Source organism: Bicyclus anynana, chromosome 6, assembly GCF_947172395.1.
Source record: "Bicyclus anynana chromosome 6, ilBicAnyn1.1, whole genome shotgun sequence".
NCBI classification, from domain to species: Eukaryota; Metazoa; Arthropoda; class Insecta; order Lepidoptera; family Nymphalidae; genus Bicyclus; species Bicyclus anynana.
Genome location: NC_069088.1, coordinates 10171751 through 10192595, shown reverse-complemented (window position 1 = coordinate 10192595; position 20845 = coordinate 10171751). Strand labels below are relative to the sequence as shown.

The window sequence follows — 20845 nt, the reverse complement described above, 5'->3', positions numbered from 1 at the left end:
TCTAGTAGGATCATACAAAATTTAGCTAGCCAGGGAAAACAACACGAGCGGAGAAGTGGATTGTTAGTTAGTCAAGGCTCTGCTCGGAGGTTTCTCTGTGCCACACGATAGACCTCGCACCTGCGCGGTGTATCTATAAAATGCTAATTGCTAAGACAACTCTCTCGCTGTTCCAGTTGTTGGATTATACTTATTTGGTTCTTGAAGTAGAGCTTTTGGAGCTTTATTCCAAGTTCCAAGTTCCAAGAAATTCCTAATATCAATCCCGAGATAAGAAGTTGGAGCTGTTACTCCCTCATACCTTAGAGAGCACGTTAAGCCGTTATCATCAGATCGTGGTCCTTACAGAGTCGAATACATTATTACTCTATATCCACCAACCTGCGTTGGAGTAGTGTGATCGGTATTATCTCTAAATATCCATTTCTGTAATCATTAGCCGGCAATCCTGGATTAGCCTATAAGCTATTTAAGCAATTGCTAAGTGCATTCAGTCTAGGGAGGCACCAGAGGCGACCGGGAAACTAAAAACGCTCACTAAAGTTATTTATTTGCAGTCATAGAGGGGCACATAAAAGAAGGTTGCTTAGGGCGTCAAGTTACCTTAATCCGGTAAGCCTGGCCTTGTCATTAAAATAAACGAGTAATGACGATTAAGGGTAATAGTATACTTTAGTAATAGAAACATCGACGCAACTTAGTAGTTACAGCTTGTTAGAAACTTTTAAGGGTTAAGTGAGAAATGGCAGTTTACCTGTGATTGCACTGTTGACAAGCGAAGCATTCCAAGTGGTAAACGAAACTCTTCGCTCGCATAACCATTTCGAAGGCGGGAATTACTTTGTTGCACGCCACACAGTTGCCTGTAGCGCCGAATAACCTGTTAAAAAGTTCAGAATTTTTAGTACCTAATTCTCAAGTTCCGCTCACTAGACGAGTATTTATTAGACGTTGACCTATAGACCAGACGCTGTGAGGTATTGAGTGTAAATAATTTGAGGACCGCATTCTGTTTACAGTTTTGAACCCAGAAAAGCATGAAGATTACAATTTTGCATATTGCCAGGAGGTCCTTTGGTCCATTATTTTTGTATTCTTAACTCACTTTGGTGTTTAGTATATGGACTGAACGAATGTTTTGTATTCGTTTTATTGCTTGTTTTATTAAGAATATCCAATTTTTCGTCATGACATTATCAGACTAAATGCCAAACTATTAAAAAACACAAGAAAGTTATAAACAAGCATTTTTTTTTCAATTTATAATTTATCACACTCCAAAACTACTTCACGAATTCTATTATTTCAGAAATTAATTCAGAATCGTGATCCTATATGGAGGGAGATCTGTGACTGAAGTTTAAATAGGCTGATGATGATGATGATGATGATGATGATGATTATGATTAAATATAGATTTGTGATGATTTTTGTATTTTGATTTTTTTAATTTAAATTTTGAATAGGAAATCACTTAGTCTTAACTGGTTTTCGAATCTTAAAACATAAGTCAAAGGGCAACCAAACCACAAAACAAGAGAAATCATCAAGAATACAAATGATGTCGTTGAAATATTCGATTTATTTAAATAGAATATTCTAATATCATGCAAAATAATAAAAAAATATTGTGACGCAAGACAAATAATTTAACATTCAAAACATTTATCACATTATTGGAAGTTAATGTAAAAGCCACGGCTCGCTGATAAATCTCCTTGTATGGATTACAAATGGCATCAGAAATTCAATACGATTCCTCGGTCCATAGAATTTGTAATCTATTGAATGCAGAGTGGTGTCAAGTTAAGATAGATACGAGTGGTAAAAAATCGTGACCAAATTATTATTTGATATTTTTTATGTCTATTATTATAAGAAAGAAGAAATCGAGTGTCTGTACTTTGAATCGTTACCATAAATTTAATTGGAGAAGTAAAATTAGAGTATTTTTTTATTATTTTTGGAATTGATTGATTGAATGTTTGAATTACTCGAAGGATTTTAATCCGGTTTTACGTATAGACTAAGCGAAGTCTGGAGTAACATATAGGCATTATTTAAAATGGAGTGTCATAAATGGTAAATTTCACGCGCACTGAGTCACGGGCATTTGATAGTAACAAATATAATTAGTTTCTAGAAGAATTCCTTTTAAAATATTGTTTTGCGATTTGCACTGCTCTAATGAATTATTGGACTCAGTACAAGTTCTTTCAATTGTATTTTTTGTAATAAATAAAAAACTATAACTAATTACATGTCTATTCCACGATCCATTTATGTCAGCCTTTGTTAGAGCTATTCTAGAAGTGAGGTTATAGTAACCTCACTTCGTAATTTAGAAACAGATCGATTTTGTGTTTTTAGCTATGTGTTAGTTTACTAGCTGCCTCATTGGTCCCGTGGTTAGCTGATTCAGCTACGGACATTGAAATCCAGGGTTCAAGTCCCGGGTGAAGCCAACAAAAAAATTAAGTTATTGGGATTTTTCTTACAATAAAATCTTAATGGCAGCCTAGATTTGGGAAGTTGGCAGTGTTAGTAAGTACACCCTCGTAGAGCACGTAAAGCCGTGAGTCCTGCGCCTGATCTTTCACCAGTCGTGTCGGTCTGCCGTCCCATCGGACTATGAGAATGAGGGATTAGAGAGTGCACATGTGCTTACGCACACACTTATGCACTATCTTCTGCGTACGTGGTTATTCTCAACATGAGATAGACCGCCGTGGCCGAAAAAAATACGGTCGATATTAGTTTAATAGCAGAACCGTGCTACCCGCGTAGTTCTTATTCCGTGGGAACATGGAGATAAAATATAGCCTGTGTTACTCTCTGATAAAGTAGCTTTTTCGTTCGCGTATTTTTGGAATTTATTCGTTAAATACAAAAATACAAATCTTTCCTCTTTATAATATTAGTAGAGATTTTAAAACTTCTTTTAAAGTTTGTACTAAAACTTCTTTGTCGTATCAAGATCAATAATCAAGATGATGTACGTTATAAAGTCTTATTTACGTAGGTATTTATTTCTAAAAGACTATTTATTTCAGTCTATATATCGATGATTGTATTTTTCCTCAAAGAGGACGCGTCTGAATTTTAGCAAATCGATTGTTATCATATTAAAGTGAGAAATATGTATTGAGTACCTATTCAATAAATCTCTTTTTACCCGTAAGTCGGCTTGAATAGATATTCGTTACTACGACTTTGATAAAGTGATACTTCTACGTACAACGCTTCTGTTATATAACTTCTATAGCGTCAGTTAGTATAATTATTTTTATTATCAATGATAAGCCAGAAACAGGCATTATTCATGTGCAAGTGAACGCGAGTACAGGGGTAAAATAAATTTCATGTTACTTGCTTTCCAAGCTTTATTGTCAGCAGCAATCCTGAAAGAGTTTAAAAAATCGGTCTAGTAGTTTCTGAGCCTATTCGTAACAAACACAAAACTAAATCTTATCTTTTTATAATATTAGTTAAGATATGTAAAAGCATGGATACGGAACAATATATTTATTTTGCTATTCGCTATCTTTGTGACAGCAACCCAGATTCTACATAATCCCTTAACTGCGAGATCGGAGTAACACTCAATTTCCTCTCTATCATAATATTTTATTTATTTATTACATATAAATATATATATATACACATTACAGGGTAAACCTAATGCATTTATATAATATAAGTCTAATATAATAATATATATCCTGCATTACTTGAACGTATCTGCTAAAAGTTCTGTGAAATTCAGCAGGCGAGGAGAAAAACAAATCTAAACCCGGATCCCACTTTAATACTCCTTTGACTTAGCAATGCCAACGCGCGAACAAGAGGTGATTCGAGGGTCTGCAATAACATACATGCTGGAATAGCAAACAGTTTAATTTTACGAGCCTTTTTTTGTACATTTGGTGTATGGCACGAAACTAACTCTAGCACTGAAGGGTTAGACAATTCCCCCCTAATCAAGCAGAAGAAGTTTTTTAGAAGAATTTTAGTTTAGAAGATTATAATATGAATACCTAAGATAGTCCCTTTTACAAAGCATCAGGTCTGCTTTGTAATACAACTTGGAGCCAACTTCGCCGAGACGACAGTCGCAGCAGCCGCACTTGAGACAGTCTTCGTGCCAGAAGCGCTCCATCGCCTTGAGGAGGAACCGCTCCGTGATGACCTTCCCGCATTGTGCGCAGAGCCGCGTGCTGCCTGGGTTGGTGACGCCGCTGCTCAATGCGTATTTGTCTTCTTGTTGACCTGCGAACAAAACGTTTATAAAGTCCTTGAAGCTCCGTGCAGGATAAGGAGTTAAAGGCCAAGAGGTTATAGTATCCGTTCGTGAGCTATTGCCAAAAATCTATACGTAAACTCCGCTTCTATAGTAAAAATAAATCATTTATTAATAATCTAGACAGGAAAACCAACTCAACGTTAAAAGTTTCATCGTGACGCATAAACTTTTTTCCTGGGGCAAATGATATGGGACTCCTTTCATTTATTTCGACCATAGATCAAAAAAAATCTGAGAATTATGTGTATGTGCGTAAGTGCGCGTGAGTGTGTGGGCAGGAGTCCTAGGTCGAGGTGTCAAATATAGGGCGTTTATTTCTTTCAAGAAATTTTCAGGCCGCAGTTAGTAAATTGGTAGTGTTACACTGTGCCTTAAATAGTAGATTGTTATACAAGGGGCTAAAAAGACCCATTATATACGAGGTAATTTTAGGGCCCGAGACGTAGGCGAGGGCCGCCTAAATAGAAACCGAGTTTATTATGGGTTTAGCCCCACGTGTTACACTCTGCTTTTCACTACGATTGCGAGAAAATAAAATAGTTTAGTTCAATATTCAATGATTTATTTTAATTGAAAATTAAATGTACAAAGTCTACAATTTTGGATATTAAGAGAGATGCTTTTACCCGGTAACACATATGAGTATGTGAAGTAAACGTGGGAGATAACAGCTTAAAAAAAACTCCTTTCGTAAGTGATGCTAATCAGTGTTCTAAAAAGAAAAGTAGCTACATAGAGTTTTATTAATTAATGCGCTTAAACAAGAATTAATCCCATAATATCGTGGTGGTTCCATATACCCTCCTCTGTTAGGAGGGAGGCTTGGTCTTGTACTTTTTCATCCATACACATAAACAAGATTTTTACCGTTATTGCCTAATATAACTTACTCATATTTATTAATTTTTCCTGTTTATGCAATACTTCAGTATTCAATAAAGGATGCTAATCAGTTTTCCAAAAAAAAAAAAGTAGCTACAATAGAGTTTTATTAATTAATGCGCTTATACAAGAATTAATCCCATGGCAACGTGGGCGGCGCTCCCCGCGGCTTGCTAATTGCGCCTTGCAGCGCCCGGGGCCGTACGTCATCTTTATTATTTTATTATTAACGAGCTCCCATTAATATAGTCCAATTAACTTTATTGTCGCGACGTCGGCTCCGTTGAGCGGGATGCGAGATGTATCGGTGGCGATGCGCAAGTGATCGATCGCTATGAGTTATGTCCACCTAGTTACCCCTTCAATTGGATCCTTGATTGGTTTGACGTACACCATTATTATGTGAGCGGCGTGCGGCGTACCATCATAATGAAACTGATTGCCTCCTAACGACCTATTTACTTTTCATGTTTTGTTTCTCTAGCACGTTTTGTTCATAATACGGGCTACAGCACATTTACTGGATATTAGATTCAATACAAAGTAGTTTGTACCGGTGACTCCGTTCACATGGATTTGGTATTGAGATACCAAGTCCATGTGTGTGTACATCCGATTTTTGTTGTTTAAATAGAAAATCAAAATTCCTTATTTGATTGTATCTTTGCTAATCTTATAAAGAGGTTAGTTCCTTTCCTTATACGCACTGCAAAGATGTGGAATGCTCTCCCAGCTTCAGTTTTCCCTACAATATGGGTATCTTCAAGTCAAGAGTGAATAGGCATCTTTTAGACAAGCGCGTTCCACCATGCACTGCATCACTTACCATCAGGCATGATAGCAGCTATGCACTTGCTTATTCAAAATAAAAAAATAAAAAAGGTACCTAAAGTTTGTGGTGTTGTAGGGGGTAATTTCTAGATTTGCTAAACCGTTTTTCATTTTTTTTTTGCCACTAGAAAGCCACATTATTTGTGAGTGTCATAGGCTATGTTTTATTGCCGTATTCTAACGGGAACGGGAACTACGCTGTTGAAACTGCAGGCTAGTAAATTGATATAGGTACCTACTTGTGCCGGACGCAAGGGTTTTTTGTTTTACGTTTTCAATTGATCACTACAAAGTAATCGAAGGTTTGCAATCAAGATTAAATTACAGTTTTCGCTGTGAATTAATTAACTAGAAACGGTCTATTAATTCATACAATGTAGTTGTTCTACATTGTGCGTATGAGTTGTTAAATATTAAATTGGCATATTGGCAATAGACAATAAGGAAAAACGAGGGAAAAACTTGGCGAAAGAAAATACATTTAACACTGCACATAATATGCTTCATAAATTTTTATGCACCATAATGAGAGCATGTTGCATAGTGGCACTTTTTTAGGGATCCACAACAAGCAGCCATGTCGGTCTGTCTGTCCGCCCAAAATGCTGATCTCGGAGACTTTATTTACTTGTACAATCCCTTCTAATCTTAATTGGCCTAATTCTTGTGTTATTTTTACGAACACCTAAACTTGTTGCACTCTGCTAATAAATAAATAAATTATGAAGTGGCTTGGGTATACACGATATAATAATAATTAATATCAATCAAACCTCCATATTAGTGATAAAAATCTTCATCAGTTTAAACAAGATAACGGGAAAACTACCACAGCTAAGTAGAAATAGTATCCGCGTGGTTCCCGTTCCCGTTGGAATACAGGGATGATATATAGAATATTCCTCGATAATGGGCTATCGAACACTTAAAGAATTTTTAAATCGGACAAGTAGTTCCTGAGATTAGCACGTTCAAGCAAACAAACAAACTCTTCAGCTTTATAATATTAGTATAGATATAGATAGTTGTTAGTTGCAAAAATCATCAATTTGTGGCATTCGTGTTTTGCTAGTACGGAACCTACTAGCTGCGCGTGGCCCGACTCGCACTTGGTCGGTTGTTTATGTGAAATGTGCGTGCGCATCGCGATGACGTCACTCACACGAGTGCACGTCACGGTCACGTCTGGCGGAATTAATTGGAGCAATTACATGGGAGAAAACAATCGAGCCAGCTAGCTGATGAATGCCATAATGAATCGGGTATTACCGACCATTATCGGCCGGTGCGTTGCGTAGCGAAACAGAATGTATTATGCTCACGTTCCTCGGCTAACTAAATTAATCAATGCGCTGTTGTTTCGAGCTAATTAACCATTAACAAGGTATTGCAATTAAAGTTATACGGTTTAGAGGTGCAATTATCTACGTAGGTAAGTACCTACTATGAATATCAATACATATAAATAAAATTGAAGTGTCTGTCTGTGATTTCAAAACATGTTTTCTCAAGTTCTTAGAGATAAATTTACATAATAAATCAGAGTCAAACTTTTTTTTAAATTTGTCTGTCTTTCTGTCCGGGTTAATCTTTATTGGGTCTTTCACTGAAAAATAAAGCAGATTATTGAGCAACATACTTTTTATTCCGGAAATCTTCATGAATTTGCAAGATTTGTAAATCCATTTTACAGTTTCCCTCTGTTTTTGTAGTACAAACGTTTTTCTTAGTAGGGGGTAGGGGAATGTGAGTAGGTCTCAGACCAATTATAGAAGGACCTGTATCGCACTCATAGTCACGAACAAAATTGTCTGTCATTTTCTGAGGAAAACGAGCTTAGATTTGGTATATATCTTATTCTAAACTAGAAGTTTTTTCCCGTTTTTACACAGTTCAATTACACAAAAAGGTATTTTTACGGAGCTCTTTAACCGACGAACACGATTACAACTATTGAACATCGATTCTATAGACGCTGTTTTTATAATCGCATTAGATCGTTGATCATATACTTTGACAGAAAGTAACGTCTAGCGAGGCAGGTCCTATATAATAATTGGTCTGAGGAGTAGGTAGGTACTGAGCATATAATTTTCTTTAAAAAACAAGGTTTTATTGATATCATATGCGGTGCAAAATAAAGTACGCAAGAAACCACAGTGTAGCCATTTGTTTAACTAAGTAGCGATTAAAAGCAGAATTAAAATAGTTTTCGTTGGAAAAAAATACTGATTGATATATTCACAGGCATAAAAGATACTTTTCCAAGGAATGCCTGGCGCGGCGGCTGGTTATGCATTTATGCCCATTTCGAGACGAGCATCATGTTAATGTTGTAATTACGGGCGTTCTAGCCGACGATTATAGAAAATAATGGTAGCCTGCCCTTATTTATACAACATATTTACATTGTTGGCAGAAAAATGTTTATGAATAACCCTAGTGCTACTTTTATTATACTTATCTTTTATTACGTGAGAACTTTGTCAATAAATAAATAACAAGTTTATGGAAAGAATTTTAATAAAATGTCAAGGGGCTGCGTTAAAATATCTGCCGCGCAATTCACTGGCAATGATCTACACTTTGTATGGTTTGTTTATTTAATACACACATAATAATAAAAAAATAATAGGTTACACAAATAAAAATCAATACATATTATTATATAATACCAGCGGACGCTCGCGACTTCGTCCGCGTGAAACTCGATGTGAACTTTCAACTACCCCTACCGTACCCCTACACTACCCCAATCCCTAACCTACCCCTACCCTACCCCTAAACCGTTTTCTAATTTTTATTAATATCAACATCATACAATAGCAATAAAGCTCAAATTGACTACGTTTTAGTTAGAAAACATTTGTATGGGAAAAAGAAAAGGGCTATTTTTATGGTTTTTCTGGCAATTATTCGATTTTTTTTCGCCGTTATAACCATCCTAAAACTTGAACGAACATTTAAAAAAAAAATTGGCCAAATTGGTCCAGGCGTTGTTGAGTTATGCGCTTACCAACGCATTTTGCGATTAATTTTTATATTATAGAAGATATACGAGTAGGTATACAAGTAAGTATAGTAGTAGCTTTGTATCGTTAAATCTCGTTTTTATACAGTATAGTGCTCGTGATTTAATAGAGGTTAAGCTGTAAACTGGTTCGGTGGTGAAATAAAAAAAAAGTTGTACAACATTTAGAGACATATCATAATGCAAAGGCGGCCTTATTGCTAAATAATTAGATTAGCGGATAGAGAGCGAGGATTTGGAAACTAGCGCCTAAAAATAAATACATGCCTAAATACAGATACAATTATTACAAAACTTCAATTAGGTATCTATTAATTAAGTTGCAAATAATCAAAGAATTACATTGTTGTGTAAAACAACATTTGTTTAATAACAAAACATACAAGCTAATAGAACTATAGAAGGTGTAACAGTGCGTGTCTCCGCCAGTACAACATTCCTTCTATTCAATTAATAGCGCGCAGCGCGTCGGTACGATATGGATAAAATTCGAAGCGCAAAGACGCCGAATTATGACTTTGAAGTGAGTGAAAAGCACGGAGCGATTGACGCGCGACGCAAATTTTATGACGTGAGCGCCAAAACCATTTTTACCTAATTGCAAGTAAATTAAACCACATAACGAAAACAAAATGGCCATGTTCAAGATATATACCTAATTTTCTATACAAAACAAAAATTTAAGAAAATAAGTTTGCTTTTCCTAAGATTGAAAGCAAAATGTGAGCAAAACATGTATTTTTCAAAAAAATTAACTATCGAGAAAAGTTTTACAAATTGTGTATTTTGTATAGTTATAACGAAGCTAACACTTTGAAATATCATTTACCCAAATATCAGGCTCCTAACTTTTCCAGAATCTGAGATCCAGAACCATTTGTAACCACCAAATTACATATTGCACACTCTTAAATACCTAGCAGGTTATTGTAATGAACCCGCATCACGACTGCATCATTCCGTGCAATTTACAATCGTTCATTGCGTTTTGCAATTAGCGCGGCCTTTCCATACGCAACGTAACGTGATGAATAGTCAATGTTACGTGGGTACAATCACGTGTTATCACCCCCTTACCTACATCGAGCTTCTGACTAAGCCAAATGATTACACGGCCTACATCTATACTAATCTATACTAATATTATAAAGCTGAAGAGTTTGTTTGTTTGTTTGATTGAACGCGCTAATCTCAGGAACTACTGGTCCGATTTAAAAAATTCTTTCAGTGTTAGAAAGCCAAGGAATTTATCGAGGAAGGCTATAGGCTATATATACGTATTCAAAATAAAGTAACTTGTACACGTCTGTCTGTAAATAAGTTTTAATATATTTTTTTAAATTTTGGTCTTGGTAATAAAAAAAATTGATTTTTATTTACAGATTAAGTATAATAACTTGACTTTGAAGTAAAATTTAGTATTTAGTTATTTCTAAGCTTCCCAGTATTTTTATGCGATCAAAATACATCACTAATGATCAGCCATATTACGTGCTGTTAATAAGTTAAGTTTATTTATTGAAGTAATACGTAAATGTAGAGTAATTGTAAGGTCGTTAACCAAAGCAATATATTCAAATAGCCTTTAATTATTTTATACATAAAACTTTAACTATATATAGTATACACAATACAATATGAAACTAGCTTATCCTGTAGACTTTGTGCCACCAAACTTTGATTTCTTAAACCATCCTTAATAGTAAATATAAGGAGCAAACAAAATTAAAAAATCGATTTCTGTAAAGTCGGTTACTGACGATAGTTGAACGTAACAACGTCATAAGACAATACTGATGGAATGGTTGCATTTTTCAAAAGAAAATGTTCGTTTTTATAAAATACTGTTTAATAATCTTCATTGACCAGAATATACTTAATTTCTTGTAAAAAAAAGTTGACAACCCTAGAGCGAGGGAACGTCGCATGACGTCATCTTTTTTTGAGTGTGCAGCCGGCTCCATCGAATTATAAGACGTTGTCACGTCAAAAAATCCAAGTTAAGCGTTTTCAAACAATAATTCAATAAACAATAAAAATTATAAAAAAATAAATATTGCAACAAAAGATAAAAAGCAACGTAAAAAAGTGACAGGGTGCAAAGGCGACCTTATCGCTTGTTACAGAGCGGACAAACCGGCGGGCGATGGCCATAGTAACGCAATAAAACGGATTTACAGACACAATTAGTGCGGTTGCAGCTATTCCGAATGCTTTATGGTTTATTTAGTTTCACTTGTCGGTCAGTCATTAAACAATGGGGCTGATTGCGTTGTTGCGATATCCATTATGCGGGCGTAATTAGATTTAACCAAATGCGGGCCCGCTTCATAATGAATGTAACAAAATTGGTTAAGCCAGAGTCGTAGTCCGTATAAAAGAGATTCCTGTGCAAAAATATAATATCATGCATTCCTCTATTGTGATTAAAAAACAAAAACAAAACTAGTGATCCCGTCAGACGTCCTCTAAACGATAGATAAAAAAAATTATAAAAAAAAAATAGAAACATAAATCCTAGAACCCTAGAGGGTTCAATGACATACATAAATAATGATGAAATACATACATAACCTATTCAAACACAAAAAAAACCCTATTTCGGTGCAACCTATCTAACTTTACTTTCGCTTATCTTATACTTGTATGACACCACAGATTTATTTGGTATTCCGTACCTACTCTTAAATCTATGTATTATACCTATTTAGATGCTACCAAGAACTGTGTAACATAATAAGCTTATTAGATCGTGTAAATTACATATCTACATAATATTAAGGTTTACAAGGTTAGTTTATTAATAGTAATGTTTTTTACAAATTAGGGCTACAGGAAAAAGTTATCGGAATATTCTTAATTATTTCTAAACACCAAAACCAACACAAACAACTATAAGGCAAACCGCAAAACGGTAACACATCTATTTAATTGCTATGGATCCCTAAAACATAACAAGCCACTCCGAATATCATTATTATTTTACTTTCTAAAAACAATGTTCAAACTACAATGTACATAAATTGTCTGCAATGAAGATGTAGTTTTAATTAGGTAATATTATTGTATAATTAACTCACTGCATCTCAATTTATGCTCGCAATTTTTTTTTTGCAAAGCAAAGCAATTTTCAGACACGTTGCAATTAAAACTGTATAATATGTCGGAAATGCAAGGCTAAAATATATGCTTTAACAAATTAATACTCTTCTTATAGCCATGTCATTATTTGAGATTACATATGAGTTTGATTTAGGAACCAAGTTCGATTTTGTATCCATAAATGAATAACAATTAATTAATGATGTAATGTAATGAGTTTCTTAATGCAGTAATGTAGATATTATAAGCAGAGTGATTAAGGTATATAAGCAGGAGAAGTACTATACTATTATACAGATGGTAAGCATCAGAGTGACTTCCTTAAAGATCTTTAAGTTCTGTTCTGTAATTTTTGTTAATTAACTAGTAAGTGGTACTACTAATTATGTAATATCCCGGAGATCAACATCAACTTACATATCAATACTACTTACTAATATACATTAGCAGTAGAACTGGGCCAGAAGTACCACCCTGCTTACTCCAACCACCAACTAACCTTGATATTTGAATTCGAAGGGTTGCCGGTTAAATTATATGTATGTTTCAAGGACAAGCAGGGCAGCCCATTGTAGTATACCATTTAACATAAGGTGAGATGTTTGTTCCTTCAACATTTTTTTATTACTATTTATACCTAAAACGAAATTGAAACCTAACCTAACCTGAAACCTGCTATCGTCACGAAAATCTAACTAGTTTCTGAATTATGTTCAGTGCCCAACACGTATTATTTATTTAGCCTCTTTATGAAATAGCTTTATTAAAATTCCAAGTTGCCAATGTAATAAGACCGTATAAGCGTGTGTCCCTTTCTTTGTCCTCCTGAAGCCAGCATCGTTAACATTTCCGTTATTAAAAAAGTACGAGACTTTGTCATCAGAGAAGTTAGTTTTTTTAATTAAAATTATGAAATTGATATTGCCTTTACGCTGGCGCTCGCTTCCCGACGCAACCTTGTGAAAGTTTAAATTAATTTTTGAATTAAGCCTAATGGCAGTGGTAAGCGATTTCTAAAGAAAGAGTTTTCTGTTTGAGCAATTAAAATTCCAATTATTTTATAGCAGAAAACCGTATCTTAATTGCTTTCCATTGCTGGTATTAAAAAGATAATTTATTTTTTCCAAGGAAACATGACCATTTATTCATTATGTAATTATTAAGCCACTTTAACCGCAACCAATTAATTTGTTTCCTTATTTGTATATGGTACCTACTAGTTTTATATTACAGTCTGTTAAATTACACAATTATTATTCCAGTATAATAAAGCTATAATTTCCATAAACAGTATGCTATTATTGTACACGCATAATAATATTATTTTCAATTTGTTCGAGTGATGCTTATAACTTGTACAAAGTAGACACCATTTTAATCGGAACGTATCTTTTTAGTATTCGGTTCCCGCATCGCCCGTCCAATACCTATTTTCTTATTACAAATGTTATCTGCCGTATTTCATATATAAAAATATAGTCAATATTTTTGTACTTCACGAACGTCTTCACATATGTTAAAACATAAATTGAATTCAAGATTTACATCTATTATTTTGTCTATAAGTAGCTTTACTTTAGTGTCAACTATATTATGTACCCGAGGTATGAAGTTAGGTTCTCCTCTGTAATTAAAAGTTGTTAAAGGCATTCTTTAGAGCTTCTGGTGATTTTTAGAGATGAAATTGTTAGATTTTTAATTATTTAAATAATTATAAATACATAAGACAACATATAAAAACTCCTTCTTCCAGATAAATGTTTTAATCTGTACTGTTTATTAATGATAATGGTTTTATTCTGAGGTTGGTAGGGTATTGTGATATATACTCTATGTAAAAGAGGCGAACATGCGATTATGTGGCGTGAAGTTTATTTAATTAATGTATTATCCATCTACCAAAGTAACGATTTGTTTAAGAATGAGTAATAAGTTATTTGAAATACAGTTTATACATTCCAGCTTGTGTTATTTTATTCCATTGCTTTTATCAGAAGTGGGATGTACCTACGAACACGATGTCATTACCTACATTAAAGTCGATCTACAGAAAGAAATGTAACGGCATTTAAATGAAGTGTGAATTTGGGAAACAGTGGTTTACATTACGAGAAATGCGATAAAAATCATACGTGTGTACAACCATTAAGTATGTATACCACTGACGGCTATGGGACGCACGCCGCACTGGTCCCGGTAAAAGTATTTATGCGATGTCGGTTGTCGATGCTTACAATATCTAACAAGAATGAAGAAACGTAAACGTAACACACTTATACCATGTTGACGATATTTATGAGCAAAACAGTCAAACAGTCCAACAGCACTCATAAGAGGATATTATTTGAAAAACTGCGAGAGAACAGAGAAGAACGTGTAAATTAATAACAAAATACAAAGATGCATGTGTGGTGTTAGCTGCAGAGTTATATGAGATGGAATCCTGTTGGTTTGACGGATGAGAAATACCAATGATGTCTAAATATATTAAACTAGGTGTCTGGTGAGTTTTATTAGTTTGATTAAACAGCCTCATAAATTATTCAGTTGTGACTAATATGAAATAAAATTACAAAGAATAAATAATCACTAGGTGAAACTAAGTATGGTTGATAGGTTGTCAGTTTGTCTGGCTTATTGTCAAAACATTTTTGTTAGATGACTATATCTAGGAAACCAAAATCATTTAAGTGAAAAGTACACACACACACACACATACACACTGCTCAAGAAATTAACGTATGAAGACAGACCACTCTAGGGTTGTTAGGATGTAGGACACTGGCATAATGTAATATTGAGAAATCTTAATTATAGAACTACATTACATCCGTTGCTGACATGGGACTAAAATGAATTAACTAAAATATTGTTTTTTTTTGTGCCTGTATCTTCAAACTATACATTTGTTATATGTGAGTTTTTATGACTGAATAACATAAAAATTAAAAATATATGAAGTTTTATGTAATGGTTCAAGTATTATTTTAGGCCTTGATGTAGGTACCTGATAACAAGTTTTGAGACAGCTATTACAATATTTTCAGATAGGATTTGCTTAGATATATCATTATGTAGATTACTGTATGTACTTAATATAAATTTTTTTAAATCTTTTAAGAAATAGGATTGATAGATTTCTTGAAAAATAAATTTGTAGTTATGTTTGAAAACCTATTTAACTATTCAAGCGTTGACAACATGCCTTCAGCATATTTAGTATAGAACATTTATTAACAATCTGCAGCAACACAGTAAATGATTCTTATCCATGAATATTATTATATTCGGCTTATCTACAAGAGTACTAAGAGATATTATGATATTCATCTTAATGAAATTTTATAATTAATTAAATTGGAGATTTTTTTTAGGGTGATATTAAAAAGTTACTTGTGTGACAATTGAGTAATAAATAATTAATTATAATAATATCATTGATCACAAATTGTCTTAGAGCCCAGTCTGTATGGACTTCAAGTAAAGAGACACAGATTGCCATAAATAGGTTGTAAAATATTTGTCTAAGACATATTTTGACAGTTTTGTGGGTGGGTGACGTTGGGCTCTCTTTTCATTAATGGTCATGTGCAGATGTATAGATTCTACATACAAGTAAATTAACCATACTATTGCTTTAGATTTTATTGTTGTTTTAGATTCAATCAATCAGTTTATTATTTGCAGATACACTAGTGTATTTAATCCATGTCTCATTTGTTTATTTCTAGCATTTTATTAGATTGCAACATTTTGTATAATTATGAAAATTAGTAATTATTATGGGGTTGTGGTTAGAATTATATATTCGGATGGTTACAATGATATGTGCATAAGGTTTTAACTAGGGTATACTAGTACACTAAAGGTAAAAAAAAAAATTAGAAAATTCCTTGGCCAACATATTAAGTGGTATAGGTTTTGAATATAGATTTGTATTGGGTCCTTAGGTAGTCAGTACATTTGTGCATCTACAAAGTGTACGCCACCGAGTTGTTGGTACCTGCATGCAACTGATGGGTGGTCTGCATCAAGTATGAATCAATATAGAGACTTAAATCATTACATCAGTAAAATAATTAATGGATATAGCCAAAAAAAAAAAAAAAAGAAATTTAACAGAATTAAAAAAAAAAGAATATACTAAAATTAATGAATAGGTAAAACCTCTGATAGCAAACTAGAGGTATATAACAAAGGGGGTGGTCTGGTCTAAGACAGGTTTATGCTACTATTATTACAAAAAAGGGGGTAGTCTGAAGATAATTATACAATACATAGTCAAATATCATCTTTTCTTATCTAGTGATAACTACTAGGATTGGATTACATACTAAAATTATTACAATCATAAATCGCAATATTTTCAAGAAGTCTTTATTATCATTAAAAAAAAAAAAGCATTTCTTTAAGAGAAAGAGTCTTTTGTCTGAATTAAAGTAAATTAATAGATTAACACATGTTTAACATTTTATTTCATTTTATGTACCGGGTCTAAGGTTCATTCAATTATAGACTGATTTTCTCTTGGATGCTAGGTATGCTAGTTATGTTAAATTAAATTATTTGTCAAACAAGTATGATATTTATCTGAACGATTAAGTGACTGAGCTATGTGATACTGTGTGAAAATATTTGATTACAGATCCGAGATGCATGGATATTGATTGATGAATATGGGATATATGAGATTCTCATGATAATCATTGGGTTGAACACAGCCCTATTCGACAGTTGACCCAAATCACAAAGATGAGAGAAGTTACACTATGTATTGATAACACACGATTTAAATTTAGTAATTTTATTTATGATATGATGATATTATAATTATGTATTATATTGAGAGTTATTAGTTTTGATATCATATATACATATATTTTAAATATTTGCTCACATCCATGATGTTATTCATTAATTATGACTTACTGATGACGATTTGTGTTTTGGTAAAATTTTAATATAAGGATAGATGTATTACACAGGCCGACACGATTTTCGTTGTCCAAGATATAATTATTTTTTTTCTACTGATTTTGTAGTGCTGATTACGAAATCAGACCTAATTTTATCATATCACATCAGATTTTTAGTAAAATTAATATATTCGCTAGTTTTGATTTTTCAGTGAAATTTTCGAGTTTTGGCACTCTTTCTTTGAATTAAGCGACCTCTCATGAGAAATTACTTCAGTTATAACAACGACACACCTATTTGTAACGCGTTTCGTGGAAATAAGCTGTTATAGTGCCTTTGTTAAAAAAAAATATATATATATTTTAGTTAATGGTTTTTTTTGTTGTTGGAAAACGTCTGATAAACATAACGTCTTCTATAAAGTGTCACAATAGTCCAGATATATTTTGTTACATTTGTTGAAACTTTATGATTCTAAGCAAAAACTGAAAAATTTGTGGAAAATATGTATAATAAATATGTAGCTTATTTTGACTTCAAAATACAAATAAAATCGTGGACTCTGCAGTTTGTACTAATCGTGTTGAACAATTAAGGCAGTGGACACTGGACATACAGCAAAAGACAATCTCTACCTTTTGGTACTACCTATGATATAGTGAAAGCAAGACAATCATACAGATATTGTTATTTTTGCTGTATGTTAGAAGCTTTTAAAGTAAAATTTGTTTTCCTTTTTGTAAAAAAAATTGATGTGATAGAGTAATTGTGCAGGTATTTTTGTGTTCAAAATACTATAAATTACTGATAATTTTTACTGAAATCAAAACAACGTTCAAAAAGTATTCATTTGTCGGCCGGTGTTATCGATAATATTTTAGATAGAATTATAGTATAGTAGTGTTATGACGACTAATATACCGTTATTTGTTTTGTGAATGATTATGGATATATTTGTTGTATAATAATTTCTCTATTGATTATTACACAGCAAAATAAAATAAATAAATAAATATAAAAAGATTCCAACGAATTGATAAACTCCTTTTTTTTTGAAGTCGTTTAAAAATGTATGTATATGTATTTATATCTGATTTTATATTTTGATTATCTTCTATCACATGTCATCTGGAAGTCTAACACGATCATGAAGTCCTGTAACTATATTAGTTCTGAACTTGATGGTGAGGGGTTCGGTGCAGATGCAACACATCATCTGGAAGTCTAACACGATCACAAAGTCCTGTAACTTTACTAGTTCTTGACTTGGTGGTGAGGGGTTCGGTGCAGATGTCACACATCATCTGGAAGTCTAACACGATCACAAAGTCCTGTAACTTTACTAGTTCTTGACTTGGTGGTGAGGGGTTCGGTGCAGATGTCACACATCATCTGGAAGTCTAACACGATCACAAAGTCCTGTAATTTTACTAGTTCTGGACTTGGTGGTGAGGGGTTCGGTGCAGATGTCACACATCATCTGGAAGTCTAACACGATCACAAAGTCCTGTAACTTTACTAGTTCTGGACTGGGTGGTGAGGGGTTCGGTGCAGATGCCATTAATCGATGATGACGAATTTGACAAATATAAATAATGTTTTGAAATGATGAAAATAGATAAGTTGATTGACAAAAGCTTCACATGAACATTATGTTTATTTATAATATGTATCACTCTTATTCTTATTTAACATTTTTATGATAAAAGTATATAGAAGAAATCAAGAATTTCATTATAGTTTCATTGGATTCTTTTAAATAACTTATGGGATGCTGTGTGATAATTAATTATAAAATTTTATTGTTAACATTGTTCTATTTATAGTTGATATTATAGTAATGTCATAATTTCATGATATTCTTGTGTTGTTTGGGGACAAACTTTTAGTAAGGATGGCCGAATATTAGAAGATAAAGACATTACATTTGTAAATATTACATATCGTCTATGTACTTAATGCTTTAAATTAATCTACTACTCTGTCTAAGTTAATTACAATATTTAATAAGTCTCTGTCTAGAGTAAAGCTCCCTCTTGTCATCTGGAAGCTCAGACAAATATTAGAAGATAAAGACATTACATTTGTAAATATTACATATCGTCTATGTACTTAATGCTTTAAATTAATCTACTACTCTGTCTAAGTTAATTACAATATTTAATAAGTCTCTGTCTAGAGTAAAGCTCCCTCTTGTCATCTGGAAGCTCAGACATACATAAGACCTACCTCGCTAGATGTTGTTTTTCGTCAAAGTACATGATTTACTTGTATGATCTAATGCGATTATAAGAACTGTCTCTGTAGAATCGAGGTTTCATAGTTATAACTTTATATTAACATAACTTTTAGTTTAGTTTAGGAATGACAAAATGACAGACAATTTTGTCATGAATTTGGGTAATTGGACTGAATCTGGAAGTGATTAAAGATTGAATTTATTTCAAATTTGTAAAAACAAGAATTAACATACCAGTTTAACTGAATTTAAGTGTTTGGATTTTTATCAATAGAATCACTATCAAAATCTGTATAGGTCTGTATTCACAATTTGTAAATATTGAATGAGAAATCTGTTAAACTATAATTATATAATTCTTAAAGAATAATTAAATGTATTGTAGGGTGTTTCAACATATTGTTAAATCAAGGTTTAAAATTAGAAAATATCTGTAATGACAAAATTGAATTTTACTACTTGTAAATCAGTGAATTTAGCAAGTAGTAATAATAATAGATTAATTGGGACTCACTTTTGTTATAATTAGAAATTATTGGAGAATTAATGAGTTGTGGTAATAAACATAAATTAAAATTTTAAATACTATGAGACATAGTTCAGTGAATCTTTATAATAATGTAATGTTAGAATTTATTTGTGTTTACAAAGTTTGAGGACAAACTTGTAGTCAGTATGGCCGAATGTTAGATTTTTAATTATTTAAATAATTATAAATACATAAGACAACATATAAAAACTCCTTCTTCCAGATAAATGTTTTAATCTGTACTGTTTATTAATGATAATGGTTTTATTCTGAGGTTGGTAGGGTATTGTGATATATACTCTATGTAAAAGAGGCGAACATGCGATTATGTGGCGTGAAGTTTATTTAATTAATGTATTATCCATCTACCAAAGTAACGATTTGTTTAAGAATGAGTAATAAGTTATTTGAAATACAGTTTATACATTCCAGCTTGTGTTATTTTATTCCATTGCTTTTAAAATGGAAAATATAACCTGATTACCTGACCGTGCATTATTAATTTACACTAAATATTTGAAACAAGACAATCAAACGGTTACAGTCAAGACAATCAACGTCATAAATTATTTTCTCCGAGAATAGCTGCGAGGGCAAGTTAAGCCTGACATAAGTGGGCAATAAACTTCAGCCAATTTGGAGATTCGCATCTGGAGGCTCTTATTAAAGCCCGAAAGTTAGTCCTTTTCATCCATCACTCGTAATACGTATGTGAGTTATTGTATGAAAAATTGAAGAATAAATTGAGTCGCTGCAGCAGCGGCGAGACATAAATCCCAACTGAGCCCTCAATATTGTTTTAAAGGGGAAGTGGCCATAAATTTTATCAGGGCCGAGCCGCGGGCGCCGCGCTGCCTCCGCCGCCCGCTTCGCAACGCTTTGCCGCATCGCCGCACCGCGCCGCACACTGCGCGGACCTAGCCAACTGTCTCCGCAATTTTCCGCACTTGCTTGTGCATTCGATGCTCATGTGATTTTGTAGCGTTATTACTACAAAAATTGAAGCCTTTC

General features: G+C 33.1%; 1 protein-coding gene across 2 annotated transcripts in view; it reads right to left on the bottom strand.

Annotated features, from left to right (window-relative positions):
• Positions 1-20845, bottom strand: part of LOC112052460 (LIM domain only protein 3) — a 77896-nt gene that overhangs the window by 6942 nt on the left and 50109 nt on the right. For both annotated transcript variants that reach the window (XM_024091545.2, XM_024091544.2), the window contains exons 3-4: positions 4038-4269; positions 755-880 (exon numbers count right to left, since the gene is read on the bottom strand). In XM_024091545.2, the coding sequence (XP_023947313.1) occupies positions 755-880; positions 4038-4269 (358 nt within the window). The remainder of the gene's footprint in view (positions 1-754; positions 881-4037; positions 4270-20845) is intronic.